At 44.5% G+C, this 25,228-nt stretch overlaps 2 protein-coding genes across 2 annotated transcripts in view; one reads left to right on the forward strand and one right to left on the reverse strand.

The window, feature by feature from the left end:
• SOWAHC (sosondowah ankyrin repeat domain family member C) overlaps nucleotides 1-333 on the reverse strand; it is a 4,973-nt gene extending 4,640 nt beyond the window's left edge. Inside the window, exon 1 of the mRNA XM_029232486.1 lies at nucleotides 2-333. Coding sequence (XP_029088319.1) covers nucleotides 2-270 — 269 coding nt within the window. The 5' untranslated portion in view covers nucleotides 271-333. The remainder of the gene's footprint in view (nucleotide 1) is intronic.
• Nucleotides 334-1,166: 833 nt separating this feature from the next.
• The window catches only part of SEPTIN10 (septin 10), a 53,574-nt gene continuing 29,512 nt past the window's right edge, over nucleotides 1,167-25,228 (forward strand). The window contains exons 1-3 of the mRNA XM_029231909.1: nucleotides 1,167-1,196; nucleotides 20,739-20,807; nucleotides 24,878-24,998. Of these exons, the coding sequence (XP_029087742.1) occupies nucleotides 1,170-1,196; nucleotides 20,739-20,807; nucleotides 24,878-24,998 (217 nt within the window). The 5' untranslated portion in view covers nucleotides 1,167-1,169. The remainder of the gene's footprint in view (nucleotides 1,197-20,738; nucleotides 20,808-24,877; nucleotides 24,999-25,228) is intronic.

The following is a 25,228-nucleotide window of genomic DNA, read 5'->3' on the forward strand; positions in this document are numbered from 1 at the left end:
CCGGGGCGCGGGGCGGCCGGGCCGCGGCGCATCGCCAGGCACCTCGGGCCGCGCGCCCTCTTCCGCGGGGCCGCCGCGGGGCCGCCTCCCCGGGGTCGCGCTCGGGGCTTCGTCCCCGGGGTCGGAGGGGTCGGCGGGGTCTGCCGCCGAGTGCTCCGGCTCCCTGAGGCGGCCGCTGGCGCGCTGCTCGGGCGTCCCGCCCAGGGCGCCGCCGACGGGCTGCTCCAGCTCGGCCTGGTCCCGGGCCCCGCACTCCACTGGACCCTCCATCCGTGGCCGCGCACCTGGCCGGCTCCGCACCGACGCGGCTGGCCCCTCTTCAGGCTCCTCGGGCGCCGCAGCGGCCTGACTAGCCGCCACCGCCCCCCGGCCGCGCCCGCGGACACGCCCCCGCCGGACGGGCACGCCCACTTCCGGCCTTCGCACTGGCCGCCTTACAGCTCCCGCGGGCCCCGCTCCTGTCCGCCCCGCCCCCTTTCAGTCCCCGCGCAGGCCGCAATCAGTGCTCTCCCCGGAGAACACGCCCTGGCTCCACCCACTTCCGGCCCGTGAGCGGTCCGCAATGGCCGCTCCTGCCAGGGGACACGCCCAGACCCCGCCCACTTCCGGCGCCCGCTCCGGCCGCAATCTGTGCTCCAGCCCCGCCCCGGCGGTCAGAAAAGCAGCGTCCGCTTTTCCGCGCGTCTTTCTCCTCGCGTCCCGAGTGTGCTCCATTCTCTCCCCGGCACTAAGTGGTCGTTCTCTAAAAGGTCCGGGCACTCCTGTGACAGGCCCGCTTCGCGCGCGCGGCATCTGGGCGCGGTGGAGACGCGCAGCCCGCCTCGCCCCCCAGCTCACTGAGGCCGCTGGACCCCTCCTCTCATTTCCCCTCCCCTCCCTCTTGGACCCCTGCCCGCCGCGCCATCCGCCCGGACCTCACGTCACTGAGGCCGCGGGACCCCTCCCCTCAGCTCCCCTCCTTTCCCGACCGGACCCCGCCCCGCGCCATCCCGCCCGGCCCTCTACGTCACTGAGGCCGCCGGACCCCTCTCCGCCGCTCCTCCCTTTTTCCCTCCCGCCCGCCCTGCCCCGTCCCGTCCGGCCCCCAGCGCCCCTCAGCCGCCGGACACGCCATCCGGCCGGTTGCAGCCGCATCGCTGGCCCTCCGCCCGCCCAGACCCGCTCGTACCATGTCTTCCGAGGTGGCGCGGCACCTGGTGAGTCCCCCGCCCCCCCTCCCCGGGACCCCCGCCTTCCTGCCAGGGCCCCTCCCGGCGGCCGAGGCTTCGCGGGGCTTCCCGTCTTCCCTGAAGTTGAGTCTGAAGCGGGGGCGGTTTCTGTAACGGTCCCGAACGCGCGAGAGCGGGCCGGTGGCGGGCTGGCCCACTGACTCGGCCTCCCAGGCCTTCAGAAGCCCCCCATTTTACCCAGTATCGACCTCCTTGGGATTGGAGCCTTTTTCTCCCGCCTTGGCGCCCTTTTCTGTTAAAAGAACTGATGTGGCTGATTTGTTCGGTGTTTTCTACCTTTCAAGTCCCTTTTATGCACTGATCTCATTTCAGAGTAAGCCGTGGGATGGTCACAGTTGTGTCCTCGGCCATTCCAAGCTGTTCCTTGCCCTTTTCACTCTCATTCTCTTGTGAGTGCCGTGGAGTTTTCCAGACGCTATAAGTTGTGGAAGGACCACTTGCCTTTTGAAAATTTTGTTTTAATTTCTGATACTACAAATATCAGTGGTCGTAATCCTTGTAAACAAAAACTCTTCGGGGGCCTGAGACCAAAAAGTTTGAGAAGTGCTGGTCTAAGCAGTCTCCCAGATTAAAAGTTTAGGTTGTGGGGACCTGAGAGGTTGGGTGATGTTCCCAAGTCACACAGCCCGTTTGTTTGATAGAGCCTGGAGGAGGGTTTTTGTCCTGATTCAGCCCAGGTCTCTTTCCTCTGTGTCCTGTCGTTAGGGAGGTCTCAGCTTTCCTGTCTGGACTGCCTTGTTACCGTTGCGGTGTTTGTGTGCACGTGTGGGTGAGGAAAATGTGTTTTAAACTCTTTGGTTCAGAGTGAAGTTCAGTCTTCAGAATTAAACTTGGGCTGGAGAGAGTTTAATCATTTAATTGATGGTGGATTTCTTGTCAGTTGCTGTGCTTATTTTGCAATAAGTTTACCTTTAATTAAACTTTTTGAGATAATTGTAAATTCTTGTGCAACTGTGAGAAGTAACAGAATTCCCCAGCACCCTTTACCCAGTCTTCCTTAATAGTAACACGCTGCCAACCACAGTGAGGAGCACACCCAGGACACTGACTCTGCTGTGTGAGGACAGGGCTCTCCTTCGCCCCAGGGCCCGTCGCTGCCCTTTTGTAGCCACAGCCAGTTCCTTTCCACTCCACCTCCTCCTTAGCCCCTAGCAACTACTGCAGTCTGTGATTTCTATGAGTTTGTCATTTCGAGAATGATATATAATGGGATCACCCAGTGTGTAACCTTTGGGGATTGGATATTTTTCACTCAGCAGCGTCCTCTGGAGGTTCATTCAGGTGTCGCAAGTATCATTAGTTTGTTCCTTTTAATTGCTGAGTAGTATTCCAGGGGGTGGATATACCACACTTTGAAGGACACCTAGGTTGTTTCCAGTGTTGGGCTGTTATGAATAAAGCTGCTTTAGTAATGTAGCATGAGGAAGGTGTAAGTCGTCAGTTCTCTGGGATTCACATGACAGTTGCATGTTTAGTTTCATAAGAAACTGCCGAACTCTTTCCCAGAGTTTCTGCACCGTTTTTCATTCCCGTCAGCAATGTATGCAAGACCAGTTTTTCCACATCCTCCCCAGCGCTTGGTGTTCCTGTTTTTTTATTTAGACCTTCCGATAGGTATGTAATGATATATTGGGGTTTTAACTTGCATTTTTCTAATGTGCTTGTTTGCCATCTGTATATTCTCTTCACTGAAATGTCTCTTCATTTCTTTTGCACATTGTCTAATTGAATTTTTTTTTTACTGCTGATTTTAGATGTTTTTAAAATATATATTCTAGACACCAGTCCTTGCTATGTGGTTTAAAATATATATTCTAGACACCAGTCCTTGCAAATGTTTTTTCTCATTCTTTGTAGGTTTTTTTCATCCTCTTAAAGAATCTTTTGCAGAGCAGACATTTTTAAAAGTTTTGATAACATCCATTTTATCAGTTTTTCGTCATACGGATTGTACCTTTGTGTCAAGTCTAAGAATCCATTGCCTAACTCAAAATACCAAAGGTTTTCTCTAATTTTTTTCCTAACAGTTTTATAGTTTGTTTTACATCTAAACCTATGACCCATTTTGAGTTAATTTTTGTATAAGATACAAGACTTAGGTCAAGGGTCATTTTTGGCTTATGGATGCTCCAGCATTTGTTGGGAAGGCTATCTGTCCTCTCTTGAATTGCTTTTGCACTTTCATCAAAAATCAGTTGAGCGTGTTTGTGTGGATCTCTTTCTGGGGTCTCTGTTAGCATGCAGTCTTGATTCCTGTAGCTACATAAATAAGTCTTGAAATAGAGTCGACTGATGCTTCTCACTTTATTCTTATATTTCAAAAATTTTTTTGGCTATTCTAGTTTCTTTGCCTTTCATTATAAATTTTAGAATAGTCTTGTCTACCTACAAAGAATTTTGCTGGGATTTTGATAGATACTACATTAAGTCTACATATTAGTTTACGGAGAGGGACTTTTAAACTTACAGATTTCAATTCCTTACTAGTTATCTGGCTATTCACGTTATTTCACATTGGGTGAGTTGTGATGGTGTGTGGTTTTGTGATCCATTCCTTCCAAGTGGTCAAATTTCTGTGTATGGAGTTGTTCATAATATTATCTTATTATCCTTTTGATTTCTTCAGTCTGTAGTGACAGTCCCTGTTTCATTCCTGATATTGGTAATTTGCATCTTCTGCCTTTGTCAGTCTTGCTAGACGTTTGTCAGTTTCATTGATCTTTTCAAAGAACTATTTGTTTCATTGGTTTTTCTCTATTATTTTTGTATTTTCAATAAACTGATTACTGATCTTATCTTTATTTCCTTTGCTTGCTTTTGGTTTCTTTTGCTCTTCTTTTTCTAAGTTCTTGAGGGGAGACCTTAGATCACTGATTTGAGACTTTTCCTCCTTTCTAATATAGGCACATGGTGTTAATGAATTTCCCTCTCAGCAGGGCTTTAGCTGTGTTCCACAGATTTTAGTATGTTGTATTTTCATTTTCATTCTACCTTTTGTTTTTAAAGAGCTCTGTGTTAAATCTCACTTGAAACTCTTCAGATTTTCAGACCTTTTTTTTTCATAGAAGAGGACATTAAGACTCAAAGATATGTTGTACAACACAGGGAGTATAGCCAGTATTTTGTAATAACTGTAAATGGAAACTGACCTTCAAAGGTTGTATTAAAAAGACTCAGGGAGGTTTAGTGCATGCTCAAGGAATCACAGCTAGTGATGATGAGGTCTGCTTTGGGCCATATTGTGCCTGCCACTGTCTCCACATGTCCCCCATTAGTAATTGCATAAGTTTTATGATTCAAGAGATCTTGACTGTATAGTTATTTATTGCTGACTCTGATAGTGGATCTTGTAATGACGTTGACTACCTTTTCCTGTCTCTTGAGAAACACACTCATAATTTTCTGCTTCTTCAGACTATCCTTACCAAAGCTTTTAAATGGTGTCCAGATCTTTTCAATTTCAAACTGCTTCTGTCATTTCCTGTTTCAGATGCTATACTTTTGAACTCTTATGTTTCTTTTTCAGTTATCATTCAGTGAGGATAATTTTTTTATCTTAGAAGCTTCCCTCATTTGTTTTACTTTCTACCTTGAAGTTGTGACTTTTAATTCTTCTCTTTTATGTCCTGGAGTTAATTACTGCCTCAGTGTTTCTGATCTGGAGAGACATCCCTTCCCACTGGTCCAGGTCCTGTAATCATCATAAGATAATGAAAGACCGAGTTCCTGGCCCATCTTCTCTGAAGCTTACCCAGAGCACTTTAACCTGTGGCAGTCTGTTGTACTGCTTGTTTGCCACTAGTCATGTGCTTCCTTGCAATACCTCCTAACTTATGTTTTGTATTGTTACTTAACTTTTCACATCAATTAAATTTTAGTGAACCTTGCATTTCCCCCCCCCCACCCCCTAAATTAAATGATCTGTCTTCAGGAAAAGCAACCTGTAATATTCTTTGTATCCTCCGTAGCCATGATTGTACGTCTTTGAGGACCGGTGTTGAATATTTTTTATATGGGAAGTATGTTCACCTTGAATCATTTTATTCTTGTTGAATGTTACACACGTCAGTTATAAATTCTTACGGGCAGCTAGGAGCTGTTAGTCTGCATTTATGTTCTAACGAGGCTCCACCTTCCTCCAAGCTTTTGAGGTTTTTCCATGCTGATTTTGATCCTAACACAGTTCCAGACTGTAACTGTTTGTGTTGATTATTTATTTATTTATTTGGGTGTGTGGGAAAGGAGAAAGAGGGTGTTTTAAATTTTTGTAGTTTACTACAGAAGAGACTCTTCTCAAGAATATTTATTAGCCCTTTATTTTTTATCTATCTATCTATCTATTTATTTTTGGCTGTGTTGGGTCTTTGTTGCTGCATGTGGGCTTTCTCTAGTTGCAGCGAGCAGGGGCTACTCTTTGTTGCAGTGCACGGGCTTCTCGTTGAGGTGACTTCTCTTGCGGAGCATGGGCTGTAGGTGCACGGGCTCAGTAGTTGTGGCTCACAGGCTCTAGAGCACAGGCTCAGTAGTTCTGGCTCACGGGCTTAGTTGCTCTGTGGCATGTGGGACCTTCCTGGACCAGGACTCAAACCCGTGTCCGCTGCATTGACAAGTGGATTCTTAACCACTGTGCCACCAGGGAAGTCCCTGGCCCTTTATTTTTAACCATACTAAATTAATTTTCTCTGCTTAAGATTTTAAGTATTCCTAGTACAAAATACCTGATTCTCAAGGCTTTTTCAAGGAGAATAATTTTTACATTTCCTTTTGATCATATCTGGGAGGAAGTCTGATTTAGATGATGCTTTATTTTAAAATTTTATTTAACACCTTTTACAATTTGTGTCTACCACTGATTTGAAGATCACAGAAATAAGCAGCTCACAGTCTCAATAACAAAACCACAAGATTAAAACTACCATTTTTAAATACCTTTAAAACCAATCATGATTTAGTATGCTTACAATTTTTTATTACTTTTAGTAAATATGCATATTTTGCTCGAGTGTTCTTCCTGTCTTTGAAATTTTGTATTTGGCAGTTATACTTATTTGAAATTAACTACTTTCTTTGTATTTCTCAAAAAGTCCGGAGATTTCTTCATTGAGGATCTGGCTGAAGCAGTTTAGATACAATAGAACTCAAGGTTCCTTACACTATGTGATTCGTTCCAGAACTAGTCATTGTAAAGGTGTACTTTTGTGTGCTAATCTTAAAGTTGTCCAGAATTGTGTTTTGATGGCCTCTTTTTCCTCATTTGTTTTGGTTAATTTAAATAATGCCACAGGGATGTACAAGCTCCCTTTTGGCTATCTACAGGCTTTCCCTGTCAGAGGCAAATGAAGGTGTGTGGTTAGACTTTTACCAGCTTAGGGAAGCTCTGAGCCCTGGGTTTTCTGGAGCACTTCCAAGGACAGGATACTTTTAGACCATGTGTTTGGAGCATCTGTTTTGAGAAACATTGTGACCGTATTCTCTCAGGAGCCATGTTTGACTACATTCTAGAATTTTCAGATTTCTTTCAGTCTGCTTTTTCTGACACTAGAAAAATTTAAATTATGGAATAACTAAATTGTTGGGGCAAATTTAAAAAAATGAACCAGGTATTGAGACTACAAAAGGAAGGTAGAGTCAAACAGAGCATGTGAAAGATTTTTGAAATGCAGCCTTTGGGAGAAATGAAGTGGAGGAAAATGAACCTAGGTGTCAGAATTTCACTCCCATTTCTTTGTGTTACGAGGGAAGATGCTTGGAGACGCAAGTAAGCGGAAGTGGCAGCTGTGCCATATGAACATGGAGGGCTGAGGCTGTAGAACCTCTGTTAGGGGAGAGGGATAAAGATACACCCTCTCAGCCGTGTTCCATTTAAGGCCATCCGGAATCTTTTCCTGTTGAAACAATCCTAAATACTCTGACATCTAGGCCTGAGACAACTGACAGATGGAAATGTAAGCATATGGCAGTTTAGTAGAGGTTGCATGGTAATCATTTAGTTCACAAAGTATGTGTTTCAGAAATACTTACTAACAGAAGTAGAAATTATATAGGAGGAATAGGGTTGTTTTCTGTCAGACCTGAGTAAAACAACTGAAGCAAGTATTAAAATTATGACATATGCTGAAAAAATAAAATATGCATCGTGAGGCATAAGAAGGAGTTAAGGTTGGGGGAAAGGAGAAGAGGCAGTTTCTGTTTGAGACGTGTGTATGCGGAGGGACCGGGAGGACGAGCTGGCTCTGCAGGTTCCTGCCAGGTGTGATGGGGTCCCCGGCCCCTCCAAGCCAGTTTCAGGCAGCCTGGCATCACACAACCACAGGGCTTACCAAAGATGAGGTGCAAGAACTGTGGGATGTCTTCTCTGGTTTCCTTTCCCTCTCCTCTGAAGAACCGGATCAAGGTTATCCTGCCCTCTATTCGGACCATGTGTATGGAGACAGTGAGGAGTCCTTTTGTTCTCATTAGACAGTGTGATTGATATGTGTAGGAAGAGGCCATAAGTAATGAAATGCTAGGTAGAGAGTATATTGATGGATACCATAAATGTTTTGTGAGTGGTCTGTACTCGTTTTTTCATGGACAAATGTAAGTTGTGCACAGTGATATTTTTGCTTAGTTGAGTGTATACTAACTGGACTATTACTTTGCGTTATTAATTAAGCCAGGATTGCTTGAATGATTTTCAAACATTAAAAGATGTCTTTGTTATAAAGGAGCTTTGTTTTAAGATGAGTTGTTAACTGGGGCCATCCTGTATGTGTAAGTGGGAAATTGTCCTCATTGGCAAATTGGTAGCTAGGATGCTCAGTCTTCAGGGCAGTGACTCAGGGCTTCAGAAACAAAGGCATTGAGTTGTCCCCACCAAGTCTCCTCTTGTGAAAGTATAACTAGCTTAGGGAAGGTTAGTCAGAGGTCACTTTCCTAACCCCTGGTGAGATCTCGGGAACCGAGAAAGGAGTTTGATTAGCAGTGAAAACAGGTGGGCAGTTGATTTAGGACCAACCTGGGTGAAGAGACTGGAGCGCAGGGCAGCGTGGAGAGAGCTGCGGAGGAAGGTGGGAAATGCTGCATGCAAACGTGGCCTGTTTCAGTCTTTGTCTAGAGCAGTAATTATCATTTTTCATTATTGCCCTTTCTGGAGAAAAATGAAATTTAAATCAAATTTAGTTAATTGATAACATTTAATTAGTCTTATTAAATTAATTGATCCAATTAATTAAGTTTTCCCTAATGAGAGGAATTCAGTACTAAAGAATAAATTTTTTCAGATAGGGTTGATTGAGCTTTGGAGGTCCACAAACCACTGATTTTTTTTTTTTTTTTTTTTGGTCCCCCAAGAACCAATTTCTACCACCTTTGTGGTGAGGGGATACCCCCCATTGAGAATGCATGATCTAGAGTTAGTTTTTCTAGGAATAGGGCAACAGGTGTACTTTGTCTGCTGATGGATTTGAAAACTTAGTCTAAGACTGTAAATCGTCTGTACATTATGGGTTAAATAAGGCATTTGTGAACCTACTCAGGACCTTAACTGTAACGTTGTTTCTATGGAAACTGTATTCTAGATCCAAAAAGCTTACTAAAATGAACTTTTGGAAAATACAACCTATATGTGAGATGGTGATTTGTACTGGTTTTAAATTTATATAAAGAGTGAGGCCTTTTTGCCAAAACTCTATATTGAGCTTAGTATTAAAGGAAGAGATGGCCATGGATTAGCAGAGAAGTAATATTTTAGGCAGGAAGAAGATTCTTCATCTCAGACTCAGCCTGTATACTCAATCTTAAAATATCACGAGATGCCTTTCAATTGTATTTGCCAATCATGAAAAAAATAGCTTTAAAATTTAATGTATATTTTTAAAAAACTAAAGGAAACTTTAACCATTATTTTCAGCTTCTTTAGATGAATCTTTACTTTTTTAGTGGTCTGGTAATCTCTAAAGATCTTTGCAAACACTAAAGTATTCAAGGTATGTTTTTGTCTGGGACACCACTGGGGTAACTGAATGCTCCCCGTGCTAACATGCATTCACTGGGGCAAGTGCTTGACTTGCATTATCACATTTCTCCTCCCGACTCCATGAGCCGAGTACTGTTATCTCCGTTTTGGGGGTTGAGGGTTAACTCTCTCAAAATTTGTTAACAGACTGTCTCTTGTTTTTCTCCTGTTGTGCTGGTGCCTCTTTGGCCCGGGCCCTGGCACATGGCTTTGGCAGTTGCTTAGTGCTCCCGACCTTTGTATCTCTTGCCACCATAAGCAGTTAGCTCCAGCAGCCCTCTTTTTAAAATGTATTTTTATTATTTATTTATTTATTTTTGGTTGCATTGGGTCTTCGTTGCTGCGCGCGGGCTTTCTCTAGTTGGCGGTGAGTGGGGGCTACTCTTCGTTGCGATGCACGGGCTTCTTATTGCAGTGGCTTCTCTTGTTGCAGAGCACGGGCTCCAGGCACACGGGCTTCAGTAGTTGCGGCATGCAGGCTCAGTAGTTGTGGCTTGCGGGCTCTAGAGCGCAGGCTCAGTAGTTGAGGCACACGGGCTTAGTTGCTCCGCGGCATGTGGGATCTTCCCGGACCAGGGCTTGAACCCGTGTCCTCTGCACTGGCAGGCGGATTCTTAACCACTGCACCACCAGGGAAGTCCCAGCAGCCTTCTTAAGCCATACGTTTCCACTGATGTCATGTTAACCCTTCTCTCTTGTGACCTCGGTCATTGAGACAATTTCTAGGGGCTCTCTGTTTCGGGAAAAGATAGGCTGCTTGTCATATAGTAACAGAGATTCTGTTGTGTGGAAAAGAATTATAATTTACAGTTTCCACATGACTCTGAGAGCCAAAAGAACCTAATACTTAATTGTAATTTGAACAATTGGAGAGACTGTTTTATTCTCATTGCATATTTGCATATTTTGTTGAATATTTTCTTTTTTATTGCTTCTCACAAATAATCATACGTGTATCATCTAAATCATTTAGTTTGTCTTCAGATATTCTGTTTTTGTTAGCTACTGCTTTCCCATGTATTGATTACTTACTTAAAAATTTTGTTATATCTTTAAGAATTAACTTTTTTATTAAGCTATAATTTATGCACAGTGAAATTTACTTTTTTAGTACAAAGTTTCATGAGTTCTGATGAATACATACAGTCATGTAACCACAACCACAATGAAAAATAGAGAACTGTTCCAGCATCCTCCACCCCACATTCCTTGGTGCTTCTTTGCAGCCCTCCTCCTAGTCTCTATCACTTTTCTGCCCCTATTCGGGCTCAGTAGTTGTGGTTTGCGGGCTCTAGGGCGTAGGCTCAGTAGTTGTGGCGCACAGGCTTAGTTACTCCGCGGCATATGGGATCTTCCTGGACCAGGGATTGAACCCGTGCCCCCTGCATTGGCAGGCGGATTCTTAACCACTGCACCACCAGGAAAGCCTGGTAAGTGTGTTTTAACCTTATAAACTGCCAAACTGTTTCTCAAAATGTTTGTGCCAAAATTTGCATTCCCACTAACAATGGTTCTGCATCCTTGCCAGATAGTTTTTTTTTTTAAGTCATTCTGATGGGTATGTAGTGATACCTTGTGTTTTAATTTACATTTGTCTAATGACTAATGATGTTGAGCCTCTTGTCATGTGCTTATTTGCCATCCCTATATCTTTGATGAAGCATCTGTTCCAATTTTTTCCTGTTTTTTTAAATTGAGTTATTGTCTTTTGAGTTGTACAAGTTTTTAAAAATAGATATTTCTGACATAAGTTCTTCATGAGATAAATGATTTACAAATCTTTTATCCAAGTATGTGTCTTGTTTTTTCATTCTCTTAACAGTGTGTTTTGAAGAGCAGAAGTTTTTTAGTTTATTAGGTTCGGTTTATCATTATTCTCTTGTGGATCATGCTTTTGGTATTGTAGCTAGGAAATCTTTGCCTTCTTCACACGGAAGCTCCTTGACTGGAGAGGAGGAGCCTCTGTGGGGGACGTAGGGCGGAGGGGACCGGCAGCGGGGGGCTGTGTGTGGAAGCTTCCTGTGGTTCACGGACACTTGGCAGCACAGAGCCCCGAGGGGAGGTGGTCGCCACTCCCCATCATTCGCTCTCATCCTGGAAAGTTCCGGGCTTTGACTCTTATGGGCCTGGCATACTGTATGCTCACCGCCTCTGTTCAGCCACCTCTGAAACGCCTCCTGCCGCAGGGCCTGATGGATCTCCAGCGAGTGACCTGTGTGATCGCAGCCCATTTCAGCCTCCCGCCTCCTCTCCTTCAGTGTCCTGCTCTCCACCCTACTTTAGCCTCACCTTCTGGTGGGGAGCACCTTGACCTTGTCGTCATCCATAAGGGCACCCCTGAGATCTCAGTCTGACCACACCTCCCCTCTTCCTGTTCACTCCACCAGCTGCTCCTGGTCCCACGGTTCTCTGATCCCGCCACCTTTCCCTTCCCCTCACATCCTCCACGCCCTCTTGTCCCTTCATGGCACGTCTCAGCCGCCTCTCTCGCTTCATCGTTCTCCCCGGCAAACCCACACCGCCTGCAGTCAAGCGGTGCCGGACTCCGCTCCTGCGTCCTCACAGCTGAATGCGATGGGGGAGCATCGGGCTGAGTTGTCTTCCTTCATGTCATGACCACTCGGCTCAAGAGGCCTTGATGCTGCCGACAGACTGTACTGCATGTTCCTCATTCATTCACCGGCTCATCCTTCTAGGTCGAGGGTTGGCAAACATTTTCTTTAATGGGTCAAATAGTAAACATTTTTGGCTTTGCGAGCCATGTGGTCTCTGTGTACATTGTGTCCTGAAAGCAGCCGCACACGGTCGGTCAAGGAATGGGGGTGGTACTCGTTCTCTTCCAAAGCTTTCTTCCAGGACTCCATACTTCTCCGGATTTCTTTCACCCTCTTTGACTGTTCCTTCTCAGTCAGTTGGACTGATTACTCCCAGTGCCCCAAACTTGAAGTGTCAGAGTCCCTCCAGGGCTCGGTTCTGGGAGCCCTCTCTTTTCTAAGCACCTTCACTCCCAGGGTGACTCACCTCGTCCCACAGCGCTGAGGACTTGCCATGTATAGATGACATCACAATTGTTACCTCCAGTCCGGGTATCTCTGCTCTGTCCACTTGAGCATCCTGCTGCCTACTCAGGACCTTCACTTGAGCGTCCAGCAGGCATCTCCAGTTCCAAGGAGAGCCGCCTTCCCTAACCCCTCCTGCGGTCTTCCCAGTTCCAGGAAGGGAAGCTCCCTTCTCCCCGTTGTTCAAGCCCAGAAGTTTGGAACCGCTCTCCACATCGCTCCACATTCTACACTGAGCCTTCAGCAAGTTCCATTGGCTCTGCTGTCGAGGTGGATCCAGAATGTGCCCACATCTCACCTCTTCCACCGCTAACAGACTGCCATGGGTTAATGCAGTAGCCTTGCACCTTGTCTCCTTGCTTCTGCCTTGCCATCCTTCAGTGTCCTCTCAACACAGTAGCTGTAATGAATCTTTTACTACAAAGATAACTCACGTCTCTTTATGCTAAAAGCCCTTCAAAGCCAAGTTCTTCAGTACGCCGTGGGAACCCTGTGAGGTCCGGCACCACTCTGCCTCTCTCTCCCTCTGCTGCTTCGCCTGCTTGCTGCTCCGGGAACCCAGGAGCACACACAGCTGCCACATCTTTGCAGGGGTCCATTCCCTCTGCCAGGAATGCTCTTCCTCCAGGCGCCCCTTCACCGCTCTGCTCCCTGTGCTCCTTCCGGCCTTCTCTGAGCTGCCGTCAACCACCCTGCTCAGAGCGGTGCCCCTGAGCCATGCCTCCGCCTCATTTCCTACCCCCATCCCCCCCTCTGCTGCCTTATTGTCCTGTGCTGCACTTACTGTTCTCTGTTATCACATCAGAGCATGTGTTTCACTTTGATTTTTGCCGTTCTTCCCCTAACTGGAATGGAAGCTCCATAATGACTTAATGTTTTTTCTTCTATTTTATTAAGTTATTCAGCCCCAGGGCCTCGGACAGTTCCTGGAATATAGGAGGCACTCAATTCGTATCTGTTAAATAAATGCATTTTTATAGATATTTGAGGAAGACATATTCTTTTTTCTACATTAGTTTTTGTTAAATTCACATAAGTGATTATATATATATATATATTTTTTGTGGTACGCAGGCCTCTCGCTGCTGTGGCCTCTCCCGTTGCGGAGCACAGCCTCGGGACGCGCAGGCTCAGCGGCCATGGCTCACGGGCCCAGCCGCTCCGCGGCATGTGGGATCTTCCCGGACCCGGGCACAAACCCGTGTCCCCTGCATCGGCAGGCAGACTCTCAACCACTGCGCCACCAGGGAAGCCCAAATGATAATATTAATGGATATCAAGAAGAAAAGGAAATATTTATTCTCTTCCCTTTAGAATCAGACTCTATACATGCTTGCTCATATGTATAATTTTTACTTGTAACCATGGTGTCAACAAAATCTTATATTCTTTTTTTGCCAGTTAATATCACATATAATTTCTCTTAATTTTCATAATTATTGCTTCTAATCTTTGTAAAACTATTCCCTGTGGCCAGTATTTCAGTACAGACTGTTAGTATATGCAACTTTACCCTTCCTTTTGAAGATTTATCTTTTTCTGACTTATACAAAAATGGGATAATAACTTCTAAACTGTTACTAGTAATATAGTATTAACTAGTATAGTATTAACTATGTTCTGTCTGAAAAGTGAACCTGACTGGCCTAGTGAGTTGGGCTGGATTTTTAGTGCTCTTACCTATGTGGAAGAGTACAAGTCTTATGGAATCAGGGGACACTTTAAGGCAAATGGGAACTACCACTGTATTTGTTTTTAATAACCCTGTAAAAATTACCCTAGATTTATTTTACACTTGACTAAAGATTCCGGTGATTAGGTGGAAGCTCCTTGAGGGATCCGGGGCCGTAGGAACCTTAAACTCAAATTTTCTTTCCTGCTAAGCACTGCGGCCTATCAGTTTACCTTTGTCTGAAAGGCGTGGAGGTGCTCCTGGCCTCACTGGGTGGCTGAGGGAATGTCCCGCCCTGCTGCCTTCTGCTGTCCTCCTCGCACTTAAACTGAAGCCGCCTTAGGTTACACTGCACTTACTGCAGCTTCCAGCCACGCCAGGGGTGCACTTATGCTTTTGCACACATTGACTCCTTTACGTCCTTTTCTCCTTCGCTAGGAAAATTCCTATTTCTCCCTCAAGGCTCAGCTCAAGCCTTTTCTTGGCAGTGCCATCTCTAACCGTGCAGGGGTCATTTCACCATGAGCCACTCCTGTGCCCTGTCCATAGTTGTATGCATGTCTCCTACCTGTGCTCAAGTTCAAACCGCAAAGATATGACTTATTCATCTTTGAGCCTCAATGCCTGGGGTCCTGAAAATGTAGGTCTTTTAGTAAATACTGTGTATATTTGTGGAATAAATGAAAAGCAATGTATATTGATAGACTTCTCACTTATTTCTGAGTATTCTTTTCTTCCCCAAATGTTCCTTGTCAATTTTAAGTCCTTTAAACGAGTTCTTCTGCCTTCCCCTGTCCTAAGTAATTGACTTCTCAACTTTGATTGGCTTGTCACCTAGCCTGCCTGGGACATACTTCCTCTCCCTGGAATGCAAACCGTCTACTTTTCATTTAAATAAACCTTTCCGTATCAACTAGGTGTGGTTGTGTTCTGTCTTTCCTTAATCCACCTTGTCTGTACTTGCAGTTTCCCATGACTCATCCTTCATTCTCCATCACATCACATACTTTTCCTCATTGCTTGCTCACAGGTCATACATTCTGAGTTGAAAGCGAACTTAGAAGATCAGAGCAGGAACTGGCGCCACAGTTTGCCCGGGTCAGCAGCTGAATCCTTCCCGGGCAGCCCAGCCCATCTTGTTAGACACCTTTTTTTTTAGAGACCTTCAGAAGTTTCCCTTTGTTGTGTCAGGTCAGCCTCTCTAGTTCATTCGTGGGTCCTGCTTTTTCCCTTGGGAGATTCATCTCCATGAGACAGACTATAGATGTTTGAATATGCTTTGCTGTCCCCTGATGCTGCAACAGGCCAACAACACTGGGGGAAAGTACCTCACACAGAACTAGAAAGTAATGTTTAGAAGGCTTAAAAGCTTCTGTATAAGACATGAAGCCATAAGAGAACTCGGAAAAAATTTAGATTCATGTTTTTAAAAAACTTGGAGTGTGGAAAGATTTTCTAAGCCTTACATTTAAGGAAGAACCCATAATAGAAAAGCTTGATAGATTGAGCTCTATGGAAACCAAGAAGATCAGTGACAAATCCAGAAAAGACGTTTGTAATACACATGACAAGCATGGAGTTACATCCAACAGCTCTCGTTAATAAGAAACAAAAAAGGAATACCCTAATAGGCAAATGGGAAAACGCGAACTGGTGATGAATGAAAATATACTATGTACTTTTTAGGCCAGTAACCTGAAAAAAAAAATGTTCAGAATACCAGAAATCAAATTAAGATTTCAGTTTTTGCCTAACAGATTGACACTTAAAAAATTGTTAACACCTGTATTGATGACTATATAATGAAATGATACTTTATTTTTATACTGATTTTGGAAATGTAAGCTTGGCAATATGTTTATACCTCTGACCAGTAATTAGTCTAGGGATTTCTTGTGAGAAAACTTATCAGATAGATGTACACAGTGATCGATGGTTGTACAGGTGTGTGTGGGGTCCTCAAGGAAGAGCCAGGAGTGTTAGAGATTGACTGGAGGGGGGGCGGGCGCATGGGGCAGGGGAGGGTAACGCCCTGGAAGAGAAAGGGGAGGAAGCAGAATCCACAGAGAGACCCTCAGAGGCCATGCGGATCCAGCAGAGTCTGGGCCAGCCCAGTGCCTGCCAGGGCAGCCTGCGTGGGGCAGAAGAGCCCAGGTCCTGACACCGCACTGCGCTCAGGCCTCGGCTAAGGCTGCCTGGGAAGGTGTGGTGTGGGTCCAGTCCTGCAGGCCCAGCTGCTGGAGGCCATCAGCTCATTGCATCCTGTGTAGCCGAGGGCAGTTCTTGTTGGAGGGACATCTGTGGGGCACACCGTTTGGCTGCCACGGAGGAGTGTTCATGGTAGTGTTATTAAAGTGACACAATTAGAAAGGGTGTTTTTTTTCCTGTAATAAACATAAAGTACTCCTTTTCTAATTAAGTGGGGGAAAGTAATTTCAAAATAAGATTGCATTTGTATCTAAAGCAGCTACATACACATTACTGTAAGGGTTTCTTTTGAGCTTAAAATCCCTAACTCTTTTTCATATGAATTACTCTCAAGAATTTTCCCATCTTGATGATCTTTTGAGGCTGCATATGAGACTTTGTAGTTACCCTTTAACTTTTATGTTTATTGGAGATGGTGGTAAAATTGAAGTGATATTTTGATGGAACTTGGCCTACCCTAAGCTGCCCTCGACCAAGACTGTCTTGGAGGGACAGGAGGCCAGCATGTTGCTTCTCGTGACAGTGCCCAGTCTTATTGATTCAGTTGGATTGTTTCTTTTTTTCCCTGGTTGTAATTAGTATCCACTTCCAGAATCAACTTCTGTATAATTTGAATAAGGTAATTTTACTACTTGTTTTTAGGAAAATTTTAGATGAGTATATTAACTTTACTTTTAAAGTTTACTTAAGCTGAAGATTTAATAAAATGATTTTAAATAATGCATCTGTGGAATCTTTCAAAGTATTGTTTTAAGCCAAAGAACGCGGATCTCTTGAAACCCATAAAATAGGCCCAGATAACTATTTTGATCTCTCTGCTCTTCATTCTCTCTTACTTTTTTTTTTTTTTTTTTGGCCTAAAGAACTCCAAGCAGTACCAGAGGATAATTTGAAAACTGTGGTTCTATTTCTTGGATTAGCTTTACAAAGATAAAAACTGTGGGAAAGTGAAGTTAAAATGAAGCTATTGTAACCCAAGTCATAATTCTGTTCCTCCAAAGCTCATTGTTGTACCTAGAGAAGTGATGAGGCATTACAGGACTGTTTCCAGGAGAGTCAGAAGAGTCGTCAGGAAATCTAGGGTCCTGTTGTGAAAGAATCACCGAATTTTCCCCATAACTGACTGGCAGGAAAAAGGTCACCTACCACCTGTCTCCAAGGGACCCCAGGACAGATTGTGTGCAGCCTCTGTTGCATTGCCTCAAACTGATATTTTGAAGAAGGTGGAGAACCTGATCTTCCCCAAAATGTTCTGGCATTTTTTCTGTGATTCGTTATATACTACAACTTTAAAAAAATTTCTTAGACTTTGCCAGGAGTTAAAAGTACTGTATAAAGTTTTTCTTTCTGGGATGTAGGTGTAGAGACTTAAATACATGTGTGTTTGTGTATGTATGACGTATGCTTGTATTTAAAATAAAAGCTACTGACTGTCGTCAAAAATGTAGATGGTGATTTTGTTAGTTTCCCTGGTGCCTTGGAATGAGATTTGATTGCCTATTATGAGCTTGTGTTTTCTCTGAGATAAGTTCTTAAGATCAAGGGCCGTGTCTTCTCCTCCTGAGACCCAGTTCCCAGCATAGGATTTACTAAGAAGCTAGTCAGTAGTGGAGCAGACTGGAATTCCACTTCCAGATTTTTTTTTAATTTAGTGTTTGCCACTAGAGGGACTGGATCAACTCTTGTCCCTTTGTTATTTTACCTTCAATAATGTCTTGTTAATTTATTAAAAACTGTTTTCATTCTAAAATGTGTTTTGGAAATTTGACTAGTCAGGTAGTACCAGTGGAAAATACTAAAAATAACTATTTATAATACTTTTATGTGACTCATTTTTACTTCCCGATCAAAATATTTATCCACAGAGATTTTAAGTAAGCTTTTTGGCTGGTGTTCAGAAACACGGGAAATGAATAAACAAAAGTGGATATTTGATATGAACTTACATAAATGACAGAAATGTAACCTTGGTTTTATTAGTCAAAGTTTAAAGTTTAATCATAAAGGAGTTCAAACCCTATCTCATTTTTTCTAAGCAAATTTTACACATCAATGAAACTGCTTCCTAAGCAGCATTTCACAAAAATTTCGATATGCTCTCCATTATATTAAAACCCCAAAACTACTTTCTTAGTGTAGTTTTATAAAGATTAATTTTCATTAGAGTTCTGTAGTTGATGAAGTTCAGTTAGACGTGGCGGCACCCGCTCCCATCCCGACGGCAGCGGATGGCCGTGCGAAGGCTCTGTTCGCTTTCCCTCTGGGCCTGCGCGGGGCCCTGAGCCAGAGCTTCGGGGGCGCCTGGGTCCCGACAGCAGGTCCCAGCCCAGGCGGGCACTCCAGGCCTCAGCCCACAACTCGTCTGCCCCTGCTCGGCTTCTCGCCTCTTCGTAACTTCGCCAGAGACGATGAGCGTTGTGTTTCCAGCAAACTTTCCCTCACGGTTCACTTTATCCAGATAAGAAATCAGGCCCCCCTTCCGGGGCTCAGGGGTCTTCCCACCTTATGCCGCCTTGCCTGATGCTTGGCCGTCTCTTGGCCCAGCGCAGTGTCACTGTCTTTCCTCTTTGTGTGCGTAGCCGTGACCACTGCTCTCTTTTCCCTCTGCTCTCACTCTTCTGTGCTGGCTCAGAGTGGGGATGTGCTCTCTGGCTCGTGTGACACACTGTGACGGGCTAGGGGGAGTCAGGGAGCTGTGTGTACAGTTAAAACCACACTAGGCCAGTTCTGGTGGGCTTTGTATCACTACTTGCTTTTCACTTTTTAAATAGTAAAAACACAGCCAGTGCTTGTGTGTTCATCCCGAGCCTTGGCTGTGCTCTTATACGGGGCCTCTTCCCACTGGCCAGAGCCACCTGTCGCCACAGTGCGCTCAGTTAGTTGGCTGCTCAGGGTTTGGACTTGCTACGTGTCCTGTTAAGTCCCAGGGCCAGTCTTCAAAAGCTTACATTACCCAGAAAGTACCAGAGGAAGGGGGTCGTTAGCGTTGTGTAGAACGCAGTCCCGACGTGCCCCGGGTGTCTGTTGGTGTTGCGTTCACAGCCCAGGGTGGGGGGAGGGGCGGTTCGAGGCGCCAGACACGCCCCTCCCTTGCTGCAGGGTCCAGTCCCCCGTCCCATGTGTGGGCAAAGCTGTTCACTGCAGCGTAGTTCACTGTATTTAAAGACAGTGCATCCGCATGTTGTGTAGTTTACAGAACAGAGCGCTGTCCTGTAGAGGGAGTGAGGCAGCTCACATTCTGCGGAAACAGTCTGCACCAGAGAGGTTTTTTTTTTTTTTAAGAGGGAGTGTTCATTATTTATTTATTTGTTTGTTTATTTATTAAACAGAGTCACAGATTTATTTATTTTTGGCTGCATTGTGTCTTCATTGCTGTGCGCAGGCTTTCTCTAGTTGTGGGACGCAGGCTTCTCATTGTGGTGGCTTCTCTTGTTGCGGAGCACGAGCTCTAGGCCCGTGGGCTCAGTAGTTGTGGCTCGCAGGCTATAGAGCGCAGGCTCAGTAGTTGTGGTGCACGGGCTTCTCATCGCAGTGGCTTTTCTTGTTGCGGAGCACAGGCTCTAGGCGCGCGGGCTTCAGTAGTTGTGGCTCGTGGGCTTAGCTGCTCTGCGACATGTGGGATCTTCCTGGACCAGGGCTTGAACCCGTGTCCCCTGCATTGGCTGGCGGATTCTTAACCACTGCGCCACCAGGGAAGTCCCCCCACCATAGATTAAGTGGAAAGGAAACACCCGCTGCAGAGCATGGGTTATGTGCCATGTCTGTGAGCCAAAGAGACTGCACGTTCCCACCACGCGCATCCTCTACCCCCAGGAGGTGGCCTCTGGGGAGAGCACTGCTGAGGTTGCAGGGAATCAGGGGAGGAAGGGAACCTACTTATTCTGCTCTGTGTTCTCATTGGCACCGTTTGTGTTTTTTCTTACTACATCCATGTTCCTGTTACTTTTTAAAAAGGCCACGTTTCCTCCTTGCCTCGCACTGCCCTCCAGAGTAGGGCGGCAGTGCCCTTGAGGCGGTTGCTCGGAAATTAAATTCCCACAGCTTCTCTGGTACTGTGTTCCCCACTCCCTGCATACAGGTGACTGAGTACTTGGTCTACACTTGGTACAGTAGGACGAACACCAGCTTTGCAGTCAGAGTAGACCTGTGCCTACAGCTTACTGGCTTGTACGGTTTAGGGTGAGTTACTTAACCTTTCAGAATCCTAATTTTCTTGTGCAGGCTGTGGAGTGGTAATGTGTGTAGCTCAGATCTGTCCTGAGGATCAAATAAGAGCATGTACTCCGTGAGCTGGCATGATGATGGGCATGTGGTAGGGGTTCTATACATGATAATTTTTACATTTTTGTGTGTGTGGGTGTAAGTGCAATAATGTGTATCATGTGTTGACTATCACATATTACTTACCTGTGCAGATATCCTTCCAGCAAGAAAACCAGTTTTAAACATGAGTCACTTGTGTAGATTACAAGTCAAAGCTTGGTGATAATGACAATATTGGAATTCCTTTTTAATGTAAGTACATTACTTAGATATAGGGTTTTTTGGAGTAATATCTGTGTTTTCTTTTTCAGCTCTTTCAGTCTCACATGGCGACAAAAACAGCTCATATGTCCCCACAAGTATTTGACAATGAAGAGAAAGTGAGTATATCTTTTAAGTAGACCCACCTTGTACTCTGGATGCCTCTGTGGTTTCAGAATAACTACTGAGAGACCTGAAAGACTTTTGTTGCTACTTACCTTGAATATGAATTAACTGTTATGTTGATCCAAGTTAAAAATCAGTGACGAACTGCATCACTGTCGACTGTCCACAGCGTCTCTACCCTGCCTGACGTTAAGCAGATGCAGGTTCCAGCTCTGCCACGGCAGGCAGGGGCAGCCTGACACTGCTGTAGCTGGCGTCCTCACAGACCTTGATGATGACAGGGTGGGACGCCACGGGACGGCCCTGTCAGAGCCTTCCTGAGTGCGATGTCAGACCTTAGTGCTTCTGAGGGCTTTCTGAGTGCCTGCACAGGAGGGATGTGTTTGGGTAATTTGTATTAAAAGTTATATTTAGAAAGAGGGAGTAAATTTAATTTGGTGAATGAGGTGAGTTGTCAGTGTTTTAAAAGAGAAAACAGTAACCATGAGCACGGGTCACGAGATCCCTTTCCTTTAGCTCCATGCTCCAGCAGCCTCTGTCTCCCAACACGTGCTGAGGTCCCCCCAGTTCTGATACTTGGTCATCTGGCCACCGAGCTGCCATCATTTTATCTCTGTTCTCTCATTGGTAGTTGTAGTCTGTTCCATCTTTATTTTATCACCTCGCAGACTTTGAATTACTCTTAATCTGTCTTCTAACACGTCGCTTTGCTGAAACTACTGTAATTGTTTAGTGAGTGATGCACTGAGTGCTCACTGCTCAGTCCTCATTCTCTCCAGCCCCTCTTCTTCATTAAATGATGCTGACCACTCCCACATTTTTGAAAAGATTCTTTTATTTCCATGACATTAAAATCACATGCTTTAGAACCAGGAGGGATTCTATAGGCCATTTAGTTCAACTTTTGTGCTTCCAATAGAAACTCTAACAAATACTGTTCTAATCCTCTTGAACGCTCTCACGGCCAGCTGGGAAGCATAGTGTGTTTCTTCATTCTCTCTTCTTTTTAAATCACAGAGATAACAGGCTTACCTGGTAAAAGGGACTCGAAGGGCACAACTCGTTCGTGGACTAGTTGTCTGTTGCTCTGTAACAAATGGCACGAGCTGAGCTGCTGAAAACAGCAGCTGTTGATTAGCGCCCAGCCTGCGGGTCGGGAGCGCCAGGCTGGCTCCCCTGGCTTCTCCACCCAGGCCTCACGTGCAGGAGGTCGGCTGCTGGTTCCCAGCTGGGACCGCACCCCCCCCCCCCACCCCTGACCCTTCCAGGTTGTTGGCAGAGTTCCATTCTTCGCTGGCCGGTTGCTGCCAGCTTCTGGAGATCATTCTTAGGTCCTTGCGACCCATACAGCAAGGGGAACTGGAAAGGCAAGGCCCCTTCATGCTTCAAATCCCTTCCACTCGGAAGTCCTCTGTCCCTTTTAAGGGTCCACCCTGGATAATCTCCCTTTCTAAGGTTAACTGATTTGGGACCGTAATGACATCTGTCAAACCCCTTCACCACAGCACCTAGATTAGCGTTTGAATAACCAGAAGGTGTGGGTACACCAGTGCCAGCAGTCTTGGGGTCCTCGTGGGAACTCTCTCACCATATACGGTGACAAGCTCGTCTTTCTCACCTGCACCTCCAGGTCCACTCCCAACAGTCTGTCACTACCCCTTGAGACATCTTCATCCATGTTCATATATATATATGAGAATATATGAAAAGATTTTTTCTTTCTGAAACTGAAATCACAGTGAATAAATCACTGTTTAGATACTTAGCATTTGAGATTTCTCCACGTGTGGAATGTGTCAGTCGTTCAGGATTCCATCGTGTGGATTCACTACAACTTGTTTATCCATTTGCCAGTTGTTGGGCCTTTGCTTGTTTCTTGCCACTTCTGACTGTTTGGAGGAAAGCTGCTACGACCATCCGTGCGTCAGTCCTTGTGTGGATGGGTGCTCTATCTTGGGTGCTGGTAAGCGGGGTCTTTTGGCTGTGTGGTTACGTGTACTTAACTTTATAAGAAACCACTGCCTGCCTTCCAGAGCGGCTGTGCCATTTTGCATGTGCAGCAGCGAACTTATCAGAGTTCCCATTTTTGTTCATCATCTCCAACGCTTGATGTTATCAGCCTTTTACATTTTTGCCATTTTAGTGGCTGTTCAGGGGTATCTCACTGTAGTTGTGCTTCACATTTTCCTGATAACTGTTAATAATGTTGTGCACTCTTTCATGTGCTCATTGGCTGTTTTGTTATCTTTTTTGTGAAGTGTCTGTTCAAGTGTTTTACCCATTTTTTTTAAAGTGGGTTGTCTTGTTATTGAATCTTACAAAATTCTTTATGTATTCTGAATACAAGTGCTTTGTCATATATATACTATTTTCTCCCAGTCTGTGACTTGCATATTCCTTGATAACTCTAAGTTTTTAATTTTGATTAAGTAGACAAATAGGTAAATAATAGATTGTCACAATACTACACTCCTTGGTGATTGTAGCCTCAGATTAGGTACTGTAAGTCCTTCAGCTTGTTCTTTTGTACAGTCATTCTAGCTGTTCTAAGTCTTCTGCCTTCCCATATGAATTTTACCATCAGCAGTTGGTTGCTGTATCGACAGCATATATTTGGGTCTTGCTCTTTTATCCAGTCTGACAATTTCCCTTTAATTGAAAAGTTTAGACCTACACTGTCTAGTATGGTGGCCACTAGCCACACGTGGCTATTTAAATTTAAATTAGTTAAAATTAAATAAAATTAAGAAGTTCCTTCCTCGGTTGCATGCGTCACGTGCAGGTGCTCAGTGACTGCACGTGGCTGGTGGCTCCAGTTGGCAGCTCAGCATTGTCACGGAAGGTCCTGTTGGACAGCTGGCTTAGGCCACTTCTGTTTAATTATAGACGCACCTGGTTTAAGTCTACCAACTGGCCATGTGTGTTCTTTTTTTTTTACGTTTTTTTTTTTTGAATTTTATTTTATTTTTTTTATACAGCAGGTTCTTATTAGTTATCCATTTAATACATATTAGTGTATACATGTCAATCCCAACCTCCCAGTTCATCCCACCACCACTTCCCCCCTTGGTGTCCATACATTTGTGGCCATGTGTTTTCCATTTGTCCCATTTGTTCTTTCATTTTTTTTTCTTTTCCTGCCTCCTTCTGGATTAATGGAGTATTTTTATGATTGCTTACTAGCTAACCCTCTTTGGTCTTTTATTTTTTTAAACAGTAATTGATGTGGGCTTTAACTTATCACTCACTGCCTTCAGTGTTGCAGCACTTCCTGTATAGTGTAGAAACCTTACGACAGTGTAACTCCATTCCCCTTCCCATCTTTTGTGCCGTCACAGTCATGCATCCTGCTTCTCCATGTATCATAAATCCTGTAATACACTGTTGTTATTGCTTTAAGCAGTCAATCTATATTTTCAAGAAATTAAAACTAGCAAAAAATTCTCTTACGTTTACCCATATTTTTACCTTTCTGACAGTCTTCATCCTTTTTGTAGATCTGAGTTTCCATCTGTTGTCATTTTCCTTTCTCTTGGAGAACTTTTAGCATTTCTTGTCGTGTAGCATTTCTGGCCGTGCCATTTCGTAAATGTCATTTGTACATTTAGCAAATGTAGCGGTCTTCATTTGCCTTCACCTGTGAGGGGTGTTTTCACTGGATACAGAACTCGGGGCTGTCACTTCTTCTTTGGCGCTTTACTGGTGCTGTTCTGTCGTCTTTTGGTGCGCGTCTTATGTTTTACTTGTCTGTAATATGCCTTCCCACCCCTGGCTGCTTGTAAAGTTTTCTTCATCCAACAGTATTTTCCTGTTTTGGAAAATCAAATATTTTTATGTCATAAGTAGTGCTGGACTCTCATCATAGGAAGATAATAAGAAATATGTGTTTTGAGGGTCTGGACACAGGTTTCTCACAAACTTAACCAGTTGTATCTTGGGGGAGGTATAATGATCAAAAAGTCTTTAATTTTTTTCTGATGAATTATGTTTATCTCTAATGTGCCTATATCCTGTTTTAGTAAGACTTTAAAAAATTGTTGCCGTTGTTTTTGTTTCCTTTCAGCAAAAAAAAGAAAATACTCGTTCTTTAGCCATGTCTGGCCATGTTGGTTTTGAGAGTCTGCCTGATCAGCTGGTCAACAGATCAATTCAGCAAGGCTTCTGCTTTAATATTCTCTGCGTGGGTAAGTGCCAAGCCCCCCTAGATTCTTCCTTCCTGTTCCTGTGCTCACTTCCTTCTTGTCATGAGCAGCATGGTGCCCACATTAGCAACTTAAGATCATGATTACAGATTTTTTTCCAGTTATTTAAATTCTATCAGTTTTGGTTTTCTTAGCTCTACTGCTTTAAACTTTTTGTTTGTTCTTTAAACATTTCAGTGCTTTCTTCAGAGTTCTGAGTAACTTAGCACACG

The sequence above is a fragment of the Monodon monoceros genome, unplaced genomic scaffold, assembly GCF_005190385.1.
Source record: "Monodon monoceros isolate NGI ecotype Baffin Bay Population unplaced genomic scaffold, NGI_Narwhal_1 Super_Scaffold_19, whole genome shotgun sequence".
Classification (NCBI taxonomy): Eukaryota; Metazoa; Chordata; class Mammalia; order Artiodactyla; family Monodontidae; genus Monodon; species Monodon monoceros.